Source organism: Chenopodium album, chromosome 2, assembly GCF_948465745.1.
Source record: "Chenopodium album chromosome 2, dcCheAlbu1.1, whole genome shotgun sequence".
NCBI lineage: Eukaryota > Viridiplantae > Streptophyta > Magnoliopsida > Caryophyllales > Amaranthaceae > Chenopodium > Chenopodium album.
The window spans coordinates 8,376,077-8,390,641 of NC_137835.1; the positions used below are offsets into that span (position 1 = coordinate 8,376,077).

The 14,565-nt window shown below is 33.5% G+C and overlaps 3 protein-coding genes across 4 annotated transcripts; 1 reads left to right on the forward strand and 2 right to left on the reverse strand.

The window, feature by feature from the left end:
* Positions 1-1,815: 1,815 nt before the first annotated feature.
* LOC145567829 (protein FAR1-RELATED SEQUENCE 5-like) lies at positions 1,816-7,150 on the forward strand. The gene is made up of 7 exons (XM_081627231.1): positions 1,816-1,930; positions 2,433-2,534; positions 2,627-2,811; positions 2,945-3,499; positions 5,319-5,340; positions 5,994-6,801; positions 6,862-7,150. The coding sequence occupies exons 1-7, from the start codon at positions 1,816-1,818 to the stop codon at positions 7,148-7,150; spliced, it is 2,076 nt and encodes a 691-aa protein (XP_081483357.1).
* LOC145582198 (protein neprosin-like) lies at positions 6,932-11,725 on the reverse strand. Of its 2 annotated transcripts, XM_081639208.1 has the most exons (9): positions 10,974-11,725; positions 10,277-10,407; positions 10,094-10,186; positions 9,781-10,011; positions 9,159-9,314; positions 8,916-8,969; positions 8,579-8,713; positions 8,062-8,426; positions 6,932-6,995 (listed from the first exon to the last, which is right to left on the reverse strand). In XM_081639208.1, the coding sequence occupies exons 2-8, from the start codon at positions 10,397-10,399 to the stop codon at positions 8,070-8,072; spliced, it is 1,149 nt and encodes a 382-aa protein (XP_081495334.1). In that variant the 5' UTR covers positions 10,400-10,407; positions 10,974-11,725; the 3' UTR covers positions 6,932-6,995; positions 8,062-8,069. The 2 variants fall into 2 exon arrangements, with proteins under 2 accessions (XP_081495334.1, XP_081495328.1); XM_081639202.1 differs by lacking the exon at positions 6,932-6,995 and having other exon boundaries at positions 7,874-8,426.
* Positions 11,726-11,793: 68 nt separating this feature from the next.
* On the reverse strand, positions 11,794-14,160 carry LOC145582212 (putative S-adenosylmethionine carrier 2, chloroplastic). The gene is made up of 2 exons (XM_081639219.1): positions 13,954-14,160; positions 11,794-13,538 (listed from the first exon to the last, which is right to left on the reverse strand). The coding sequence occupies exon 2, from the start codon at positions 13,342-13,344 to the stop codon at positions 12,205-12,207; it is 1,140 nt and encodes a 379-aa protein (XP_081495345.1). The 5' UTR covers positions 13,345-13,538; positions 13,954-14,160; the 3' UTR covers positions 11,794-12,204.
* Between the last annotated feature and the right edge of the window lie 405 nt (positions 14,161-14,565).

Here is a 14,565-nt window from a genome sequence, read left to right on the forward strand (position 1 = left end):
ATTATTATTATTATTATTATTATTATTATTATTATTATTATTATTATTATTATTATTATTATTATTTATTGATTATTATTATTATTATTATTATTATTATTATTTATTGATTATTATTATTATTATTATTATTATTATTATTATTTATTGATTATTATTATTATTATTATTATTATTTATTGATTATTATTATTATTATTATTATTATTATTATTATTTATTATTATTATTTATTGATTATTATTATTATTATTATTTATTATTATTATTATTTATTGATTATTATTTTTATTATTATTATTTATTTATTTATTATTGTTGTTATTATTTATTGATTATAATAATAATAATAAAAATTATTATTATTATTATTATTATTATTATTATTATTATTATTATTATTATTATTATTATTATTATTATTATTATCGTCGTTGTAATAAGAGCTTAAAAGAATGAAATTTGGCTTTATATCATTAACAATATTATTAAACATGAACTGAACTGAACTGAACTAAATTGTACTGAACTGAACTGGACTGAATTAAACTGAACTGAGCTGAGCTGAGCCGAGCCGAGCTGAACTGAACTGAGCTGAACTGAACTGAACTGAGCTGAACTGAACTGAACCGAGCTAAACTGAACTGAGCTGAACTAAACTGAATTTCAACGTATGAGAACAGGCCCTTAGACTTCATCGAGGAAGCCTTGATTAACCATCAAATGGTAAAATGGTAAATAAAACAACATAAATGTCCAATCATCATGACATTTTCGTAAATATATTAACAATAGTGGGACTTATATTTAATAAAAAGTTGCTGATTAGTACTTGTCATTTGATAAACAATTTTGTTTATCATATTAATAAACTTATATTTTCTCGAGTCCATCCGTCTGAGATAAATCACTTGTGTATCAAGGGGTAATAATGTTTTTCCATCATTTTATTTGGGGTAGCAGTATAATTTAGGTTGAACTTGGATGAAACGGTCGCTTACCCGGTTGTTTGTAAAATCTAACGACGTGTACCCATTAATTCAATTCTAATCCTATCTGACGTCATTCCATGGTTATGGTTTGGCAAGTGCTCTATGAAGATGAGTGAGTCGATTTGCGTGCTTAATGAGTGATTAGATGAGATGCAGGAGTGATGGATACACTAACACATGTCAGCTAATTGGAGATAAACCAATGAATCAATAATCAATAACTACTACCTCTGGAACATACAAAATTCATTACAATAATAATTTAACTTAATTAACATAAATTTTCTCACCAAATTCAATTCACCTAAAACTCCTCCGCACCACCTTCAAAGTCACCGGCCACCACCACCTTCAACGTTGCGTGCTCTCTCTCTCTCTCTCTCTCTCTCTCTCCGGCGCTCTTGTTCTCTGTCTCCATATCCGACCCTCTCTCTCTCTCTCTCTCTCTCTCTCTCTCTCTCTCTCTCTCTCTCTCTCTCTCTCTCTCTTCTTCTCTTAATCAAAGCTTTAGATTTGATGGTTTAGGTGAAAGTTTGATAGTACACAAGGGTGCACCTGCTGAGTTGGCAGGAGTAATTCAGTTAATTGTGAATTACAGGAATTAAAAAAAAAAAAAATTGAAGACAGTTTAATATCACATGGATTTTGATGATTTGTTGCCGAATTTATAGCTTTCAGTTTTTGGTAATTTTTATTAACTGATATTTTTCAAAAAAGATTTAGAGAGAGAAAATCATAAAGATCCTGAACTTTTTAGTGGGAGAAAATTATAGAGAGAATTTTGATAATCGATCAATTGAATTCCTTGTAGAAGAAGTTAATAATGGTTTATCAATCTGAATTTCGCCATGATTCTAATGCTAGATTTGTCGATGATGCAAATGATGATGATATCAAAGATGAAGGTGAAGTCGAGGGTATCGTAAACCTCAATGAAGGTGAATTGTTTAATCAATTATACTTTGCATTTGTTAATCCTTAATTTTGATTATTACATTTAGTTATTATTACTAATTTTAATTTTATTATCGAATTACATCATATTTTTAATTTTACAGTAATTTGTGTAAGGTTGAAGATGAAGTTCTTTTAATTACTATTTAGATATATTCTTTTATTTTTGTTATTATATGTCATTGTTGCCGAAATCAATGTTGATTTTATTTAATAATGCATGTGCATTTGTTAATTATATATGTACTTTATTTTTAATACTTTGTATATACTTTTCTTGAAATGGAATGTTCTTTTTTTGAAACGTCATGTACTTTTGTTGTACTCTGTTTTGTATTTTTCTGTAATTAATGTGACGTTATCAATGTGCATTTAATAAAGAACATTACAATTATATTAAAGAACATACTATACATATAAAAGAACATCATGTTATTATGTAAGAACATCATCTTAATATATATGTATTTTGATCTCCTATTTCAGGTTTTACCGAGGCAACTGAATCAGAATTATTTGATAAAAAAGTCAAGTCTGATGAAGAGGCTTATGATTTGTATAATAGTGATGCATTTAAACATGGTTTTGGTATACGTAAAGATAGGTTAAATCGTAGAGATGACAAAGATAGGACACTTAGGCAACGTTTTTGGTGTGTTCTTTTGCTGGCTTTAAGCAAGAGAAGAAGCCTACTGAACAACCAAAAGTTTACCAAAAGAGGAATTTCCGCATAGGTTGCAAGGCTCATATACAATTTGATGTTGATAAGGATTCGGGTTTGTATGTAGTGGTCAATCACACTATGGTTCATAATCATAGTAAGGTTCCTGTTTTTAAGAGACATTTGATTAGGTCTCATAGGAAGGTAATGATACATTTTTAAAATGATTGGACATTGCTTTAAACGTTTTTTAAAAACATGTTCTTTAATTCGCATTATATGTTCTTTTTTAAATACATGATGTTCTTTTTTCAAGCAATGTGTTTTTTGTATACAGGTTACTAATGAGCAAGTTGTGATGCTCAGTAGTTTGACTGAGAGTAGTATACCTGTTGCTGATGCAGTGCGTGTTTTAAAGCATCAAGCTGGTGGAGAGGCAAATCTTTCATTTCTCTGTAGGAATGCGTATGGTGCTTTATCTCAACATAAGAAAATGAAGTTTGATGGATGTGATGCAAAGTGGTTGCTAAGCTATTTTAAGGAGAGGAAATCCAGTGAGTATGACTTTTATTATGACTTTGATGTTGATGAAAAAGGTCATTTGCAATATTTCTTCTTCCGTGATAATAGAATGAAGGTAGATTATGATGCTTTTGGAGGTTTATTAGTCCATGATACAACGTATCGTACAAACAAATATGGTATGATTTGTGGACCGTTTGTTGGCATGAATCATCATAACAATAATGTCATGTTTGGTATTGGCTTCTTGATCAATGAAAAATGGGAGTCGTTGGAGTGGTTGTTCAATACTTTTTTGAAATCCATGGGTGGCAAACATCCTGTGACAATAATGACTAATCAAGCTCAAGCAATGGCTAAAGCAATTAAGGTTGTCTTTCCAAATTCCTGGCATCGATTATTGATAGGCCGTCGTCGAGCCTACCAAAGATAAAAACCTAACTTGGTCTCTCTAATGGGTAGAAAGGGCAAGTAAGGGTCGATCCCACAAGGACTAAGGGGAGCACTAACAAGTATCGATTTGTGATAAGTTAAGTCAAGTCTTTTTGGGTTTTGAGTTATAATGAAAAACTACAAACAATAATAAAAAGGATCTTAAGAAGGTATCCACCAATTAATTAAGTCATTCACAAACTAAAATTTAACATACAAAACATAGCAATTTGGGGATAAATTAGGGGAAGTCATCTAAGGCACCCAACTACTCTCTCAAGCTAGAGGGATTACTTGAGTTATGAATACAACCTACTCTCGTGGTTACAAAGCATAAAACAAGTGTTAAAGCATTATCACGATGACATAAACATTCCCTTGACTGGAAATTCCTATTCTCATGGCATTTCAAGTCAATTAAGCATAAGGGAGCTAACTCAAGTTCATCTCTCGATCCTTCGTTGAGAAAGCTTATATAAATAGTTCTAGCAATGGCCACTTACTAGAACTAACAATGAAACCACTTAAACTTAACTAATTAACATCCCACATTAGCTAAATCAACACATGCAAACAAGTATTTGTGAATTCATCAATGGTTTCAACCATCCCAAGTAAATAAACTACTCACAAAACATTATAAATTCCAAAACTAAGGGAGTTAACAACTGAGAACATGAATTCAAACACTAATCTATCATAAACAAGTAATTAAACTAGAAAAGATGCAAAAATAAGCAATTAAAGCAATAAAATAAGAGAGAGAGTAAGAAATTCTCATTGATATTGCAAGAAATAATCAAATCTTCAAGTCTCCTTCCTTCAATTCTTCATATTCCAAGCATTCAACAAGTTTTTCTCACTTTCTCTCTCTAGAAAATGAGAGTTTCTCTCTCTAAAAACCCTAAACTAAGATAAAACTACTCTAAGAAGATCCCCCCTTTGCAAATGAAGCCAGAGAGGTATTATATAACCCCCAAGTAAAAGGACGGAGAACACGAGGAAACGACCCGTCTACAGGTCGGCACGGACGTGCCAAAGGTTGCACGGACGTGCAGACGTGTTAAAATACGACCATTAGCTACTGCCTGACCTTGCACGGACGTGCTTCATTTGGCACGGACGTGCAGTGACTTGCACGGACGTGCCACTTATTGGCACGGACGTGCAGCTCTTTTCTAGCGAAACAGCTTATTTTCGGAAGGTCATAACTTCTTCGTTACTCATCGGAATAAGGCATGTGACCAGTCGTTGAAAAACTCTTGAGATGAACTTTAATCTACAATTTGAATCACTTCAAAATGTTGAGTGGAACAAAAGTTATGGTCAGTTGAAGTTGACCTTAGTGCAAAAATCATTCCAAAACTTTCCAAAAGCTTTTCATTTCTCTTTAAGGCACTCATCCTTCTTCCTTAATTGCTCTATCAACCAAGCTTTCTCTTCTCCTTGTTCACTCATGCTTGATCACGTCCATATATAGTGCTAAAAATAGTTGCATTACATCAAAAACACAAACAACCCGTGAAGCATGGATGGTACAAAATTTGTATAAAAATAGGATAAATAATGAACTTTGATGTCGAATAATCACGAAAACAAGGTTCAAAAGTACCCTAAAATCATACCAAATAACAAGTTATCAATTATGTACGTGGCATATTGGGGAGAATGCAAAGAAAAATATCAAAGACTTGGAGCAATGGAAGGTTTTAACGATTTGTTTGATATTGTTTTGAAGTATACATATACTATTCAAGAATTCGAGCACTATTGGGCAAGGTAACACTATGAATTACTTATATTTAATATTTGTTATTTAAATATTTTACTGCTTCAATATTCTTTAATTTGTTAGATGATGTTCTTTATTTTCATGTTTTATGTTCTTTTATACTCCCTCCGTTTTTAAATACTTGCTCCACTTTCCTTTTCCGGCCGTTTTTAAATACTTGCTCCATTTCCTTTAATGGAAAACCTTTACAATATTTAATTCATTTCTCACACTTAGTGGACACTGGACCCAACATAATACTCTCTCCTCCTATTCTTCCACTACTTTTGCTTTTTACAATTTTTTATTTTCTCATATACCCCACTACCTCCATATTTTATTACTTTCTCCAATTTCTCTTAAAACTCCGCGCATGGAGAAATGGAGCAAGTATTTAAAAACGGAGGGAGTAATATATTTGATGTTATTCTCAAATATACACAATGTGCTGGATTAAAATAGACAGATGTTCTTTTCTATTATATGTGATATTCTTTTCACTTAGTATAATGTTTTTTATTTTCATGTTTAGTGTTCTTTTATAATATATTTGATGTTCTTCTCAAGTATACACAATGTGCTGGATTAAAATAGACAGATGTTCTTTTCTACTATATGTGACATTCTTTGCACTTAGTATAATGTTCTTTTATTTTTACAGGAAAATGTACAAATGCACATATAATAAATGGTTGCAAAATCTATATAATATCAGAGAGATGTGGTGTCCTGCATATTCCAAAGATTATTTTAGTGGCGGTGTTACGTCATCTCAGAGGAGTGAAACTACGAACAAATCAGTTTCCTGTCGACTACATGCCACTCATGGTCTCTGTGATTTTTACACTACTTTTATTGATCGAGGTTGTTGATGAGTGGAGGAGTAGAGAAGGTAGTAATGATTATGATAGTATGACTGTAAATCGTCATTTAGTTTGGGCAGATATTGGATTGTTGGAGCATGCTAGGAAGATTTATACTATTCAAATATATTTACATTTTGAAGACAATTTTGTCAATGATGTTCCTTGCACGGCCAAGGTAATAGGATTTCAACCTCCTCTTTATGAATATCATGTTGGGCATCCAAAAAAGGATTTGATCATGCATACTGTTGCATTCGATGAATCAACAGTTACAGTTGATTTTACTTGCAAATATTTTGGTGAGGTAGGCTTGTTGTGCAAGCACTCACTTCGTGTCTTACACTTAAACAACATTACTTATATCCCGAAGAGATACATTTGCAAGGGATGGACAAAAGCTACTATGTGCACTAGAGTTGATGACAATGATGTGGCTGAAATGGGTGTCACTCCTTGTAGTGTATGGAGATTGTATCATATTCGTACATTTATCACACTTGTAGATCGGGCACAGAATGACTTGAGTGCTCGAGCAGTCATTGAGGAAGCAATTGAAGAATGCACTGCTAGGATTAAACTCTTAATGGGAGAAGATAAAGATGTGTCACTTGAGTCGTCATAAACGGTTGAACAAGATATTACTCAAGATAAAGGTGATGACAGTCTATTAGAACCACCAGTAATTTTTGAGGATTTGGCTGAAGATCATGGAGGCCCTGTAAAAGAACATGGAGGCCTTGAAAAAGAACATGGAGGCATTGATAAAGAACACGCAGTTGAGGTTGATGTTAAGGATCCTATTCAGAAAAGAAAAAAAGGTCAAAAGAATATTAGGTGGAAAAGCACACAGGAAAAGATTTCCAACAAGCTAAAAGGTCAAAATAAAGTCATGGAAAAAGAAAAACGCAAAGGGTGTTTCAAAGATGAAACAAAAAGCACAGAATACGATTAAGGTATATATTGTTCTTTATTATATTATATTACATTCTTTTATGGTTACACCTTGTTCTTTCATTGTATACACATTGTTCTTTTACTTGAATTTTTTTTTTTTTTTTTTTTGGAAGGATCTCCTCCCTGTACCAGATGGAAATATTCTGGCACATTCCAATGAATTTGGAGGTTCTTTGGAGTTTTTTGAGCCTGATGACTATTTTGGAGTGAATATTATAAGTTCACCAATTAGAGAATAAATGATATGTACTATTTAGGCCTTGTTTGATTCACCTTAATTTGGCTAAACTGAAATTATTTTTACTGAACTGAACTTATTTTTACTGAACTGAACTTAATTTTATTGAACTGAAATTATTTTTACTGAACTTAAATTATTTTTACTGAACTGAAATTATTTTTACTGATTTTCTATTATAATTCTTCTTTAAGAAAACTGAATTTTATTGAACTGAACTTATTTTTATTGAACTGAAATTAATTTTACTGAACTGAACTTATTTTTACTGAACTGAAATTATTTTTACTTAATATTATTTTTTTTAAGGTGAAGAGAAAAGGGTCTTAGTCTACGTAAACAATTTTTTTTTTTTTTTTTTTTCATATTTGTCCTTATAATTTTTTTTTTTATAAGATCTTATAAATGAGAACACTGTATTTCAGATTAATTTTTTTTTAACAAGACATATTTTGCATATAAATGGTGATAACTGTAGTTTATAAAAACACATATTTTGCATTTTTTTTTTTTTTTGAATAGACATATTTTGCAAAATAATTAAAAAGAATATTGCACTTATAAAAAAGAACAACAGATGATTATGGAACAGCTCAAATTCATATCTTTCTTTTCATCAATCTTAACCAAGTAAATAATCCCAGATATTAAATCTCCTTTTCAAAATGTACCTAAAAAATCACGGACCACCAAATGTTACTACATGCTGCTTATTCCTCATATGAGTATCATAAACACCATAGTTACCGTTATTTCCATAGGTTTCAGAATCAGCAACATCGACAACAGTATAGGTTTCGTCCACCACGACAAAATCTTTACAATAAGAATTAACCAGCAAAGCAGGAGCAAATTCAGGATAAGAACCAGCTCCCATTTCAGGAGGTGGCAGAGTTGCTATTGAGCTTATTTCTCCTCCACATGCAGCATAAGTTGCTGGCGCATTCAGGCCTTGAAAGATCCTCTGTGGCCAAAACCCTAGCGCAACTGGATGTGTAGCTCCCACTTCAAGCCACCAATCTCCAGAAGGCTTCTCCTATTGCATATGGTTGGAATATGGCAATTAGAAAATTACAAATTCTTTAAAACTGAAATCAGAAAAGGAACAAAGAGTTTTCACATTGAACACCAATAATGCAGCCTGTTTCTTACCATACAATTACAAAGTGTTTTAATTTGGAAATTCACCTGATAAACAAAGAACTTGTTTATGTAAACTTTTTCTCCCTTTTTTGATATTGGGTGCAAGGCAAAGTCTATAGGGATATCTGATCTGACAATGACAAACCCGCATTCAGAACTGAAACAGCGTAAATCACCTGCCTGTGGAAATGTTTATAGAATAATTTAGCAATTTGGACAATGAATTCTTTAATGTCAGCATACTTTTCTTCATGCCATTATAATCTATTAATCTATAGAGTGGACTTTGTTAACATACTCCTACAGAATCTTTTTCTGTCAACAAGTGACTTCTCGTCATTTGAATAAAAAAATTTGATTAGTTATGTCAGCCCTGACTTACAACTGCATATATAAAGAACCTTGTCCGGTTGTCTTTGTACTTGGATGGATTAACCTGGGAAACAAGCAAAAGGAAAAAAACAGCTCCTGTAATTTCTGCAATACAAATAAACAAGAAGATTCACCTCTTTTTTCTTCTGCTAGATGGTGCAAGCAGATGTCCTCCTTAACCAGCTAAGTAAAAGCTTCAAAAGGAAATGTATAACAAATAACAAACAATTTAATGCAAAATCAGATCACTTACCGTCCACCCAGCAATTATGGTATCACTACCACCCCTGAGAATGATTTCCGCTGAACTGTACTGGGATGGTAGAGCTCTTGGGTTATAAACACTAAAAACACCACCAACTCCATAATAACTCTTCGAAGGATTGCTTTTTGTTTGACCAAGTGCATACTAAATCACAAAGTACAATACAAAACAGATAAATTTCCACATCCAACAAGGTGAAGGAAAAATCCCATGCTAATTAAGCATAAAAGAACACAAAAGATCAAGCAAAAGAAAAAACAGGACCATATAGTAATTTCCATCTAGTTGTTTAAATATTTGGCATACCCTTGCCTAAAAAAGCATGATAGATTTATAGTTATAAAAAAGTTTAAAGTTTAAACAATAGCATTATACTGTAAAAATAGTAATCATATTAAGGGAATAAAGTTACAGAAGAAGTAAAATAAAACGTGGACGGACAATTTTCATTTTCTGGGTGATATAGAGGAGGAAGGGGTGTAAAAATTCTTGTAAACCTCTGTGAAAAGACCTAGACACACTTGAACACTATGCAGATGATATGCATATTTGGATAGAAATGAGTAGTGATCAATTGATTGATTTCCCTATATTTCAGCTTTAAACTTACAACAGTTCCAGATATGTATTCAGTTCCACGATTGGGGTTCACTCCTTCCACAGACTGGTGTGGAAGCACATTGGTTTGTGAAAGGTCATCATTTTCATTAACTCTTCTAATGGGAACTGTCCCTGGAGGGCAGCCTCCATCCTTTAACAGGAACACGTCAGTTGGTCTTTCATTCATCATCAAAGAGATATTGCTGTTTTGGATCTGTTTAGGCCTAGCAGTAGGCTTCGTCTGCACAAATATAATATGGAGAAGTCAATAGAAAATTGAATATGGAGGAAGTGGGACAGCAGCAACTAAGATAGAAAAGCACCTGCGGGTGGTAAGTATGATTTTTTAAGACAGGATGATTGAATGCTGGCTGCTTGTAAAAATCTATACAGTCATATATATCCCCGCACACAGTCTGTACACCATCCAGCTAAAATAAATGACAGTTATCTAAAGAATGAGACGCCTTAACCAAGTTTTATAGAAATAAGTGCAAAACTTCCACCTTAATTGTCTTTACAGCAGATTCTGATCCACTTTTCCTCGAAAATTCAAGAGAAGCAGCCTCAAAACTTGACAGAAGGAAACATATCAAAAGAACGTACTTGTATATAGCTTTCAAAATCATCTTTGAAGCTGAATTATATGGAAACAAAAATTGTTAGAAAGAAAACAAAAATAATAAATTAAGACAAACGAAACAGAACAATTTTGCTGCTTCTCCTGACACTCTTTCTAGAACCCTGGCATTCTGCTAATTTTGTAGCTGAGACTTCTATGAGGATATTTGATAAAAGTAGATTGAAAAAATTCACCAAAATATGAAAGAATACGTTATACGTACATTGGTGGGGCAAAAGATAATTCTACATATGAAACATATCTGAGCTTTCTATAGAGAATGTCATTTTAATTACATTTATTTTCTATAGGAACATATAATAAGAAACTTGACTATTAATCATACATCCAAAACTTCAGCAACATAAGTAACAGAAGAATATATGACAACCCAAATGATGGAAACAAAAATGACACAAGAGTAAGAGGGAATCACTAATAGAGTAGTGAGGCAATTACACAAACATGCTGTTTGATTAATTTCAGATCAAGTACAATACAACGAGATAAATAACAATGCAAGTAACAATACTAGCATCACCAATGATATTTGCAGTACAGCAGGGGAAAGAAGCACATACCAGTTAACGATGAGATCCAACCTACAATTCTCAATAGCGAATGAGAGAGTGAAAGTTGTAGCCAAGGTTTGCAAATTGGGATAAAGTATAAGGCAATCGAATTGGAAAAGCACAAATATATGAAACAATTCAAAGCATCTAGGCATATTCCATGGTATATACAAAAGCCCTAGATCCTCAATAAGGAAGAGATCTTACTGTTTAGTCAATGAAATATTGAAAATTAGGATACAAAAGATAACAGGTAGATACAATGTAGCTCAAATGTGTTTCATTCATGCCAGATTCTCAAGAGAAGAAAAAAAAAATGCAATTGTAGAGATGTATTCAGCACTCTTAGAGTCTTAAAAAACAACAAATGGCATATACTCCCCCCATCACAAACAAATAAACTTCACATTACTCTCTTTCCTTTTAAGTAAAAGCTAATGGTATAAAAATAAAAAATAAAAAAGCCCCCTTGCATCACTCCATTATATCAGTTATATATATCTTTCAATATCATAACATTTTATCTTTTTTTATTGTTGTTATCTCTCTCCACCTACTTCCAATAATGTTATTAACATTCAATAACAATTCTTTAGACCTATAAGAAAGTAAATCCATAATCTCAATGTAAGCTCAAAATGCTCTCCATACTATGCTCACCTTGCCTATGCAAGCCAAGAAAAATGTTGCACACTTGCACTTATCTACGATGGTATAGTTATTCAATAAACTAAATCCCATTTCCTACAGATAACAACAGAAAGAAGGAGCTGCAAATGCCCAGCAGAAAGCGTTATATCAATCCAGGATAGTTGTCAAAGCTAAAACATGAATAATGAAATCATGATGTAATGAAACCTGATAATTCAATTTATTGTTTATAAAACAATTTCAACGACTTTCCAACTATCTGGAACATCTGTTTATCAAAATACCAATGTAAATGTATTAAGCTTACTTGAAAGCACAAAGCAAATTAATAATTTATGTCACCGATAGCTAGGCAATACAGGTACCTAAAGGAACTTGTCACCAAAATAAATTAGCAAAATATCTGGCGAATTGTGACTAAGAAACAGCTTCTTTTTTTCTCCAGCTGTAAAAAAAATTGCAAGATTTACTGAATTTTTTCTTCCTGGTATGTCTTAAGGTCACATATTGTGACAGAGAAACGATCTCTAGATTATCTTTTAGAAGCATAGCTCCATAGCTTTTATTCCTGTATTCCATAATCAAGGTATTATGACTTAGCAATAAGGTAGTCAACAGCCATATAGTAAGTCCCTACTAGGAAAAATGATGCCAAACCACTCCGAGCCATCCTCGCAGAAATACCCCGGAATAGAAGATTGCGATCTGACGGATGCATCCCAGAAAATCTCTCAAACCAATTCCCAGGCCGGCTCCATTTTAGATACTTCCTCTCCTTAGCCAGATACTTGGGTAGCACAATGCACTGAGAACGGGTTCTTGAGGTATCAAAACCATGAGAAGCAGCAGCAGCCATTGACCCAGAAAACCCAGCTGACAGGCTAACAACTAAAGGAGACAAAGGGCCAATTTCATCATTTGTTTCCGGAGGAGGATCCATCCCAACAGCCTTCCAATCAAGCATTGCTAGATGCAGAAATTGCCAGCTGCCAAAAAAAACGCCACCAAAAATAGAATCACGTGCTATACCTGTTCGAAGGCCTCTCCAAAGGGAACGCCATCCTTCTAATCTGACAATGTCTTGCGGCCGTCTAACATCAGTGACATCAGGTGGCTTACCAGAGCCAGTCATCATCCATGGATAATTTTTCAAGGCCTCGGCCATGTTATGATTTTTTGAAGATAAAACAGATAACAAGTTGACAGTACGATCCAATGCCAAACTATTGGGAATATATCCAGGTAGTAACCTTGACATCATGGGAGCTGCAGCAGATTTTGTAGCTGCATTACTTGTGCTAGGTATAGGAATAGCTGCAGCAACCTGTTTCCGAAGCTTTATCATTTCAAATGGAGAGTTCAGGCAAGACTCTAAGGCCCCAGATATCATTCCCGATAAAAGGGCTTCAGAAACATAAACATAGTTATCAATCCGACCATCTTTATAAAAGGCTGTCAAAAATTCATGGACCCCAAATCGAGCACCCAGACCTGCAATTCTTCCCACAGTTAGCCAACCAATACCGCTGTACAGACCTGGATATCCCGATACAGATTTAACCCTTTCCAAAACCTGAGTGGCAGTTAACTTCTTGCTGGAACTAGCACCAACTTGGATGAGAGTTTTGACAGTGTCCAGAGGATAAGATAGAGCAGTGCCTATTGCCACAGAACCTGAAGCAGCAAGAAGATGGCTTGCAAATACCGGGTTCTTTAGTAATTCCTCCATCGCATAATCCTATTAATTACTACAACTAGGTCCGAGAGAGCAAAAAAACACAATGAAGAGCAAGAATATGACTGCCAAAATTTTGCTAAAGCTTACTTCCCCATAGCTTACTTTTCCTTAAAAATTCAAGACAACTCAAAATTACTCGATTTACTGAAGAAGAATATTGAATCAGATCATCAAACCCCACATTCCTGCAATAAGCATAGGAGCAGATGCTTCAGACATCGTAAAACAAAAGCATTAAAAACCCATAGAAAATTGGTAAATACAAAAAAATTTCATATTTAACCACCAATGAACTTCATGCAAACATATAGCTTCCTACAACAAAAGCAAACAATCACATCAAATACTCAACCAAACGTCGATTCTCTTGGGCATTTCATCGAACAGTAAATATGCATGAAATTGGCAACATCAATAAACCCATATAAAATTAGTAAAGGAGCAAAATTTAACAATCAAATACCAACAAATTAATGAAAATAACGAATCACAAAAATGGGTAAAGCAGGAACAAAATTAGCAAATTAACAATGAACATCAAGCATAAAGATATTCCATTAATGAGTAAAAAAACAAGAAGAAGGTGGAAGATCATTAAACCTGACAAAATGTATTACCACAAGACACTGAAAGGTGATGCTTGGGAAGAACTTTTGAATCGGGGATATTGGAGTAAATGTGTGCTACTGGGGTTTTAGGGGTTTTAGCATAAATGCAGAAATTTAGGAAGAAAGGAGAAGTGTTGGCTTGTTTTTGCTCAGGTTCGAAATTGGGATCTGAATCTGTAAGTATGCTGTAGAGGACCACAGCCTGTGGCAGACTTAGGCAATAGGGTCATGTTTAAGTCGGGTTAATTCGAATTTAGTGCGCGTTTAGGCGGTTTTGATTTTTGGTTTGATATCGTCATTAATGCAAATAATCCCAATTTATATCATTTTACCTTATGTTGTCTAGACAGTTTTAGTAATACTTGTTAATATGCTAACCAGCTCAATCAAGGCTAGTTCATGTAGAGGTGTCAAAAACACAGCCGACTCGATCCAAAACCGATCCGAAAAATATCCGATTCAGATTAAGACTCGCGTGGACATAACAATTTAGTATGACTTAACTTTAAAAATAGACCCTACCCGATCCGACCATATCAGACTCGATCCGATTATCCGAATTGACACCCTTAAGTTCATGCGAGCTTGAATTGATTTGAGAGTT

Bases quoted from the DNA above. Each gene is read 5' to 3' on its own strand.
- LOC145567829 (XM_081627231.1), top strand. From the start codon at position 1,816: ATGGTTTATCAATCTGAATTTCGCCATGATTCTAATGCTAGATTTGTC. The intron at 2,812-2,944 runs GTAATGATACAT...TTTTGTATACAG, and splicing joins TGATTAGGTCTCATAGGAAG to GTTACTAATGAGCAAGTTGT. The intron at 5,341-5,993 runs GTAACACTATGA...TTATTTTTACAG, and splicing joins TTCGAGCACTATTGGGCAAG to GAAAATGTACAAATGCACAT.
- LOC145582198 (XM_081639208.1), bottom strand. From the start codon at position 10,399: ATGATTTTGAAAGCTATATACAAGTACGTTCTTTTGATATGTTTCCTT. The intron at 8,970-9,158 runs GTAAGTGATCTG...CTTGTTTCCCAG, and splicing joins CCATAATTGCTGGGTGGACG to GTTAATCCATCCAAGTACAA. The intron at 8,427-8,578 runs GTGAATTTCCAA...CATATGCAATAG, and splicing joins ACAAGTTCTTTGTTTATCAG to GAGAAGCCTTCTGGAGATTG.
- LOC145582212 (XM_081639219.1), bottom strand. From the start codon at position 13,344: ATGGAGGAATTACTAAAGAACCCGGTATTTGCAAGCCATCTTCTTGCT.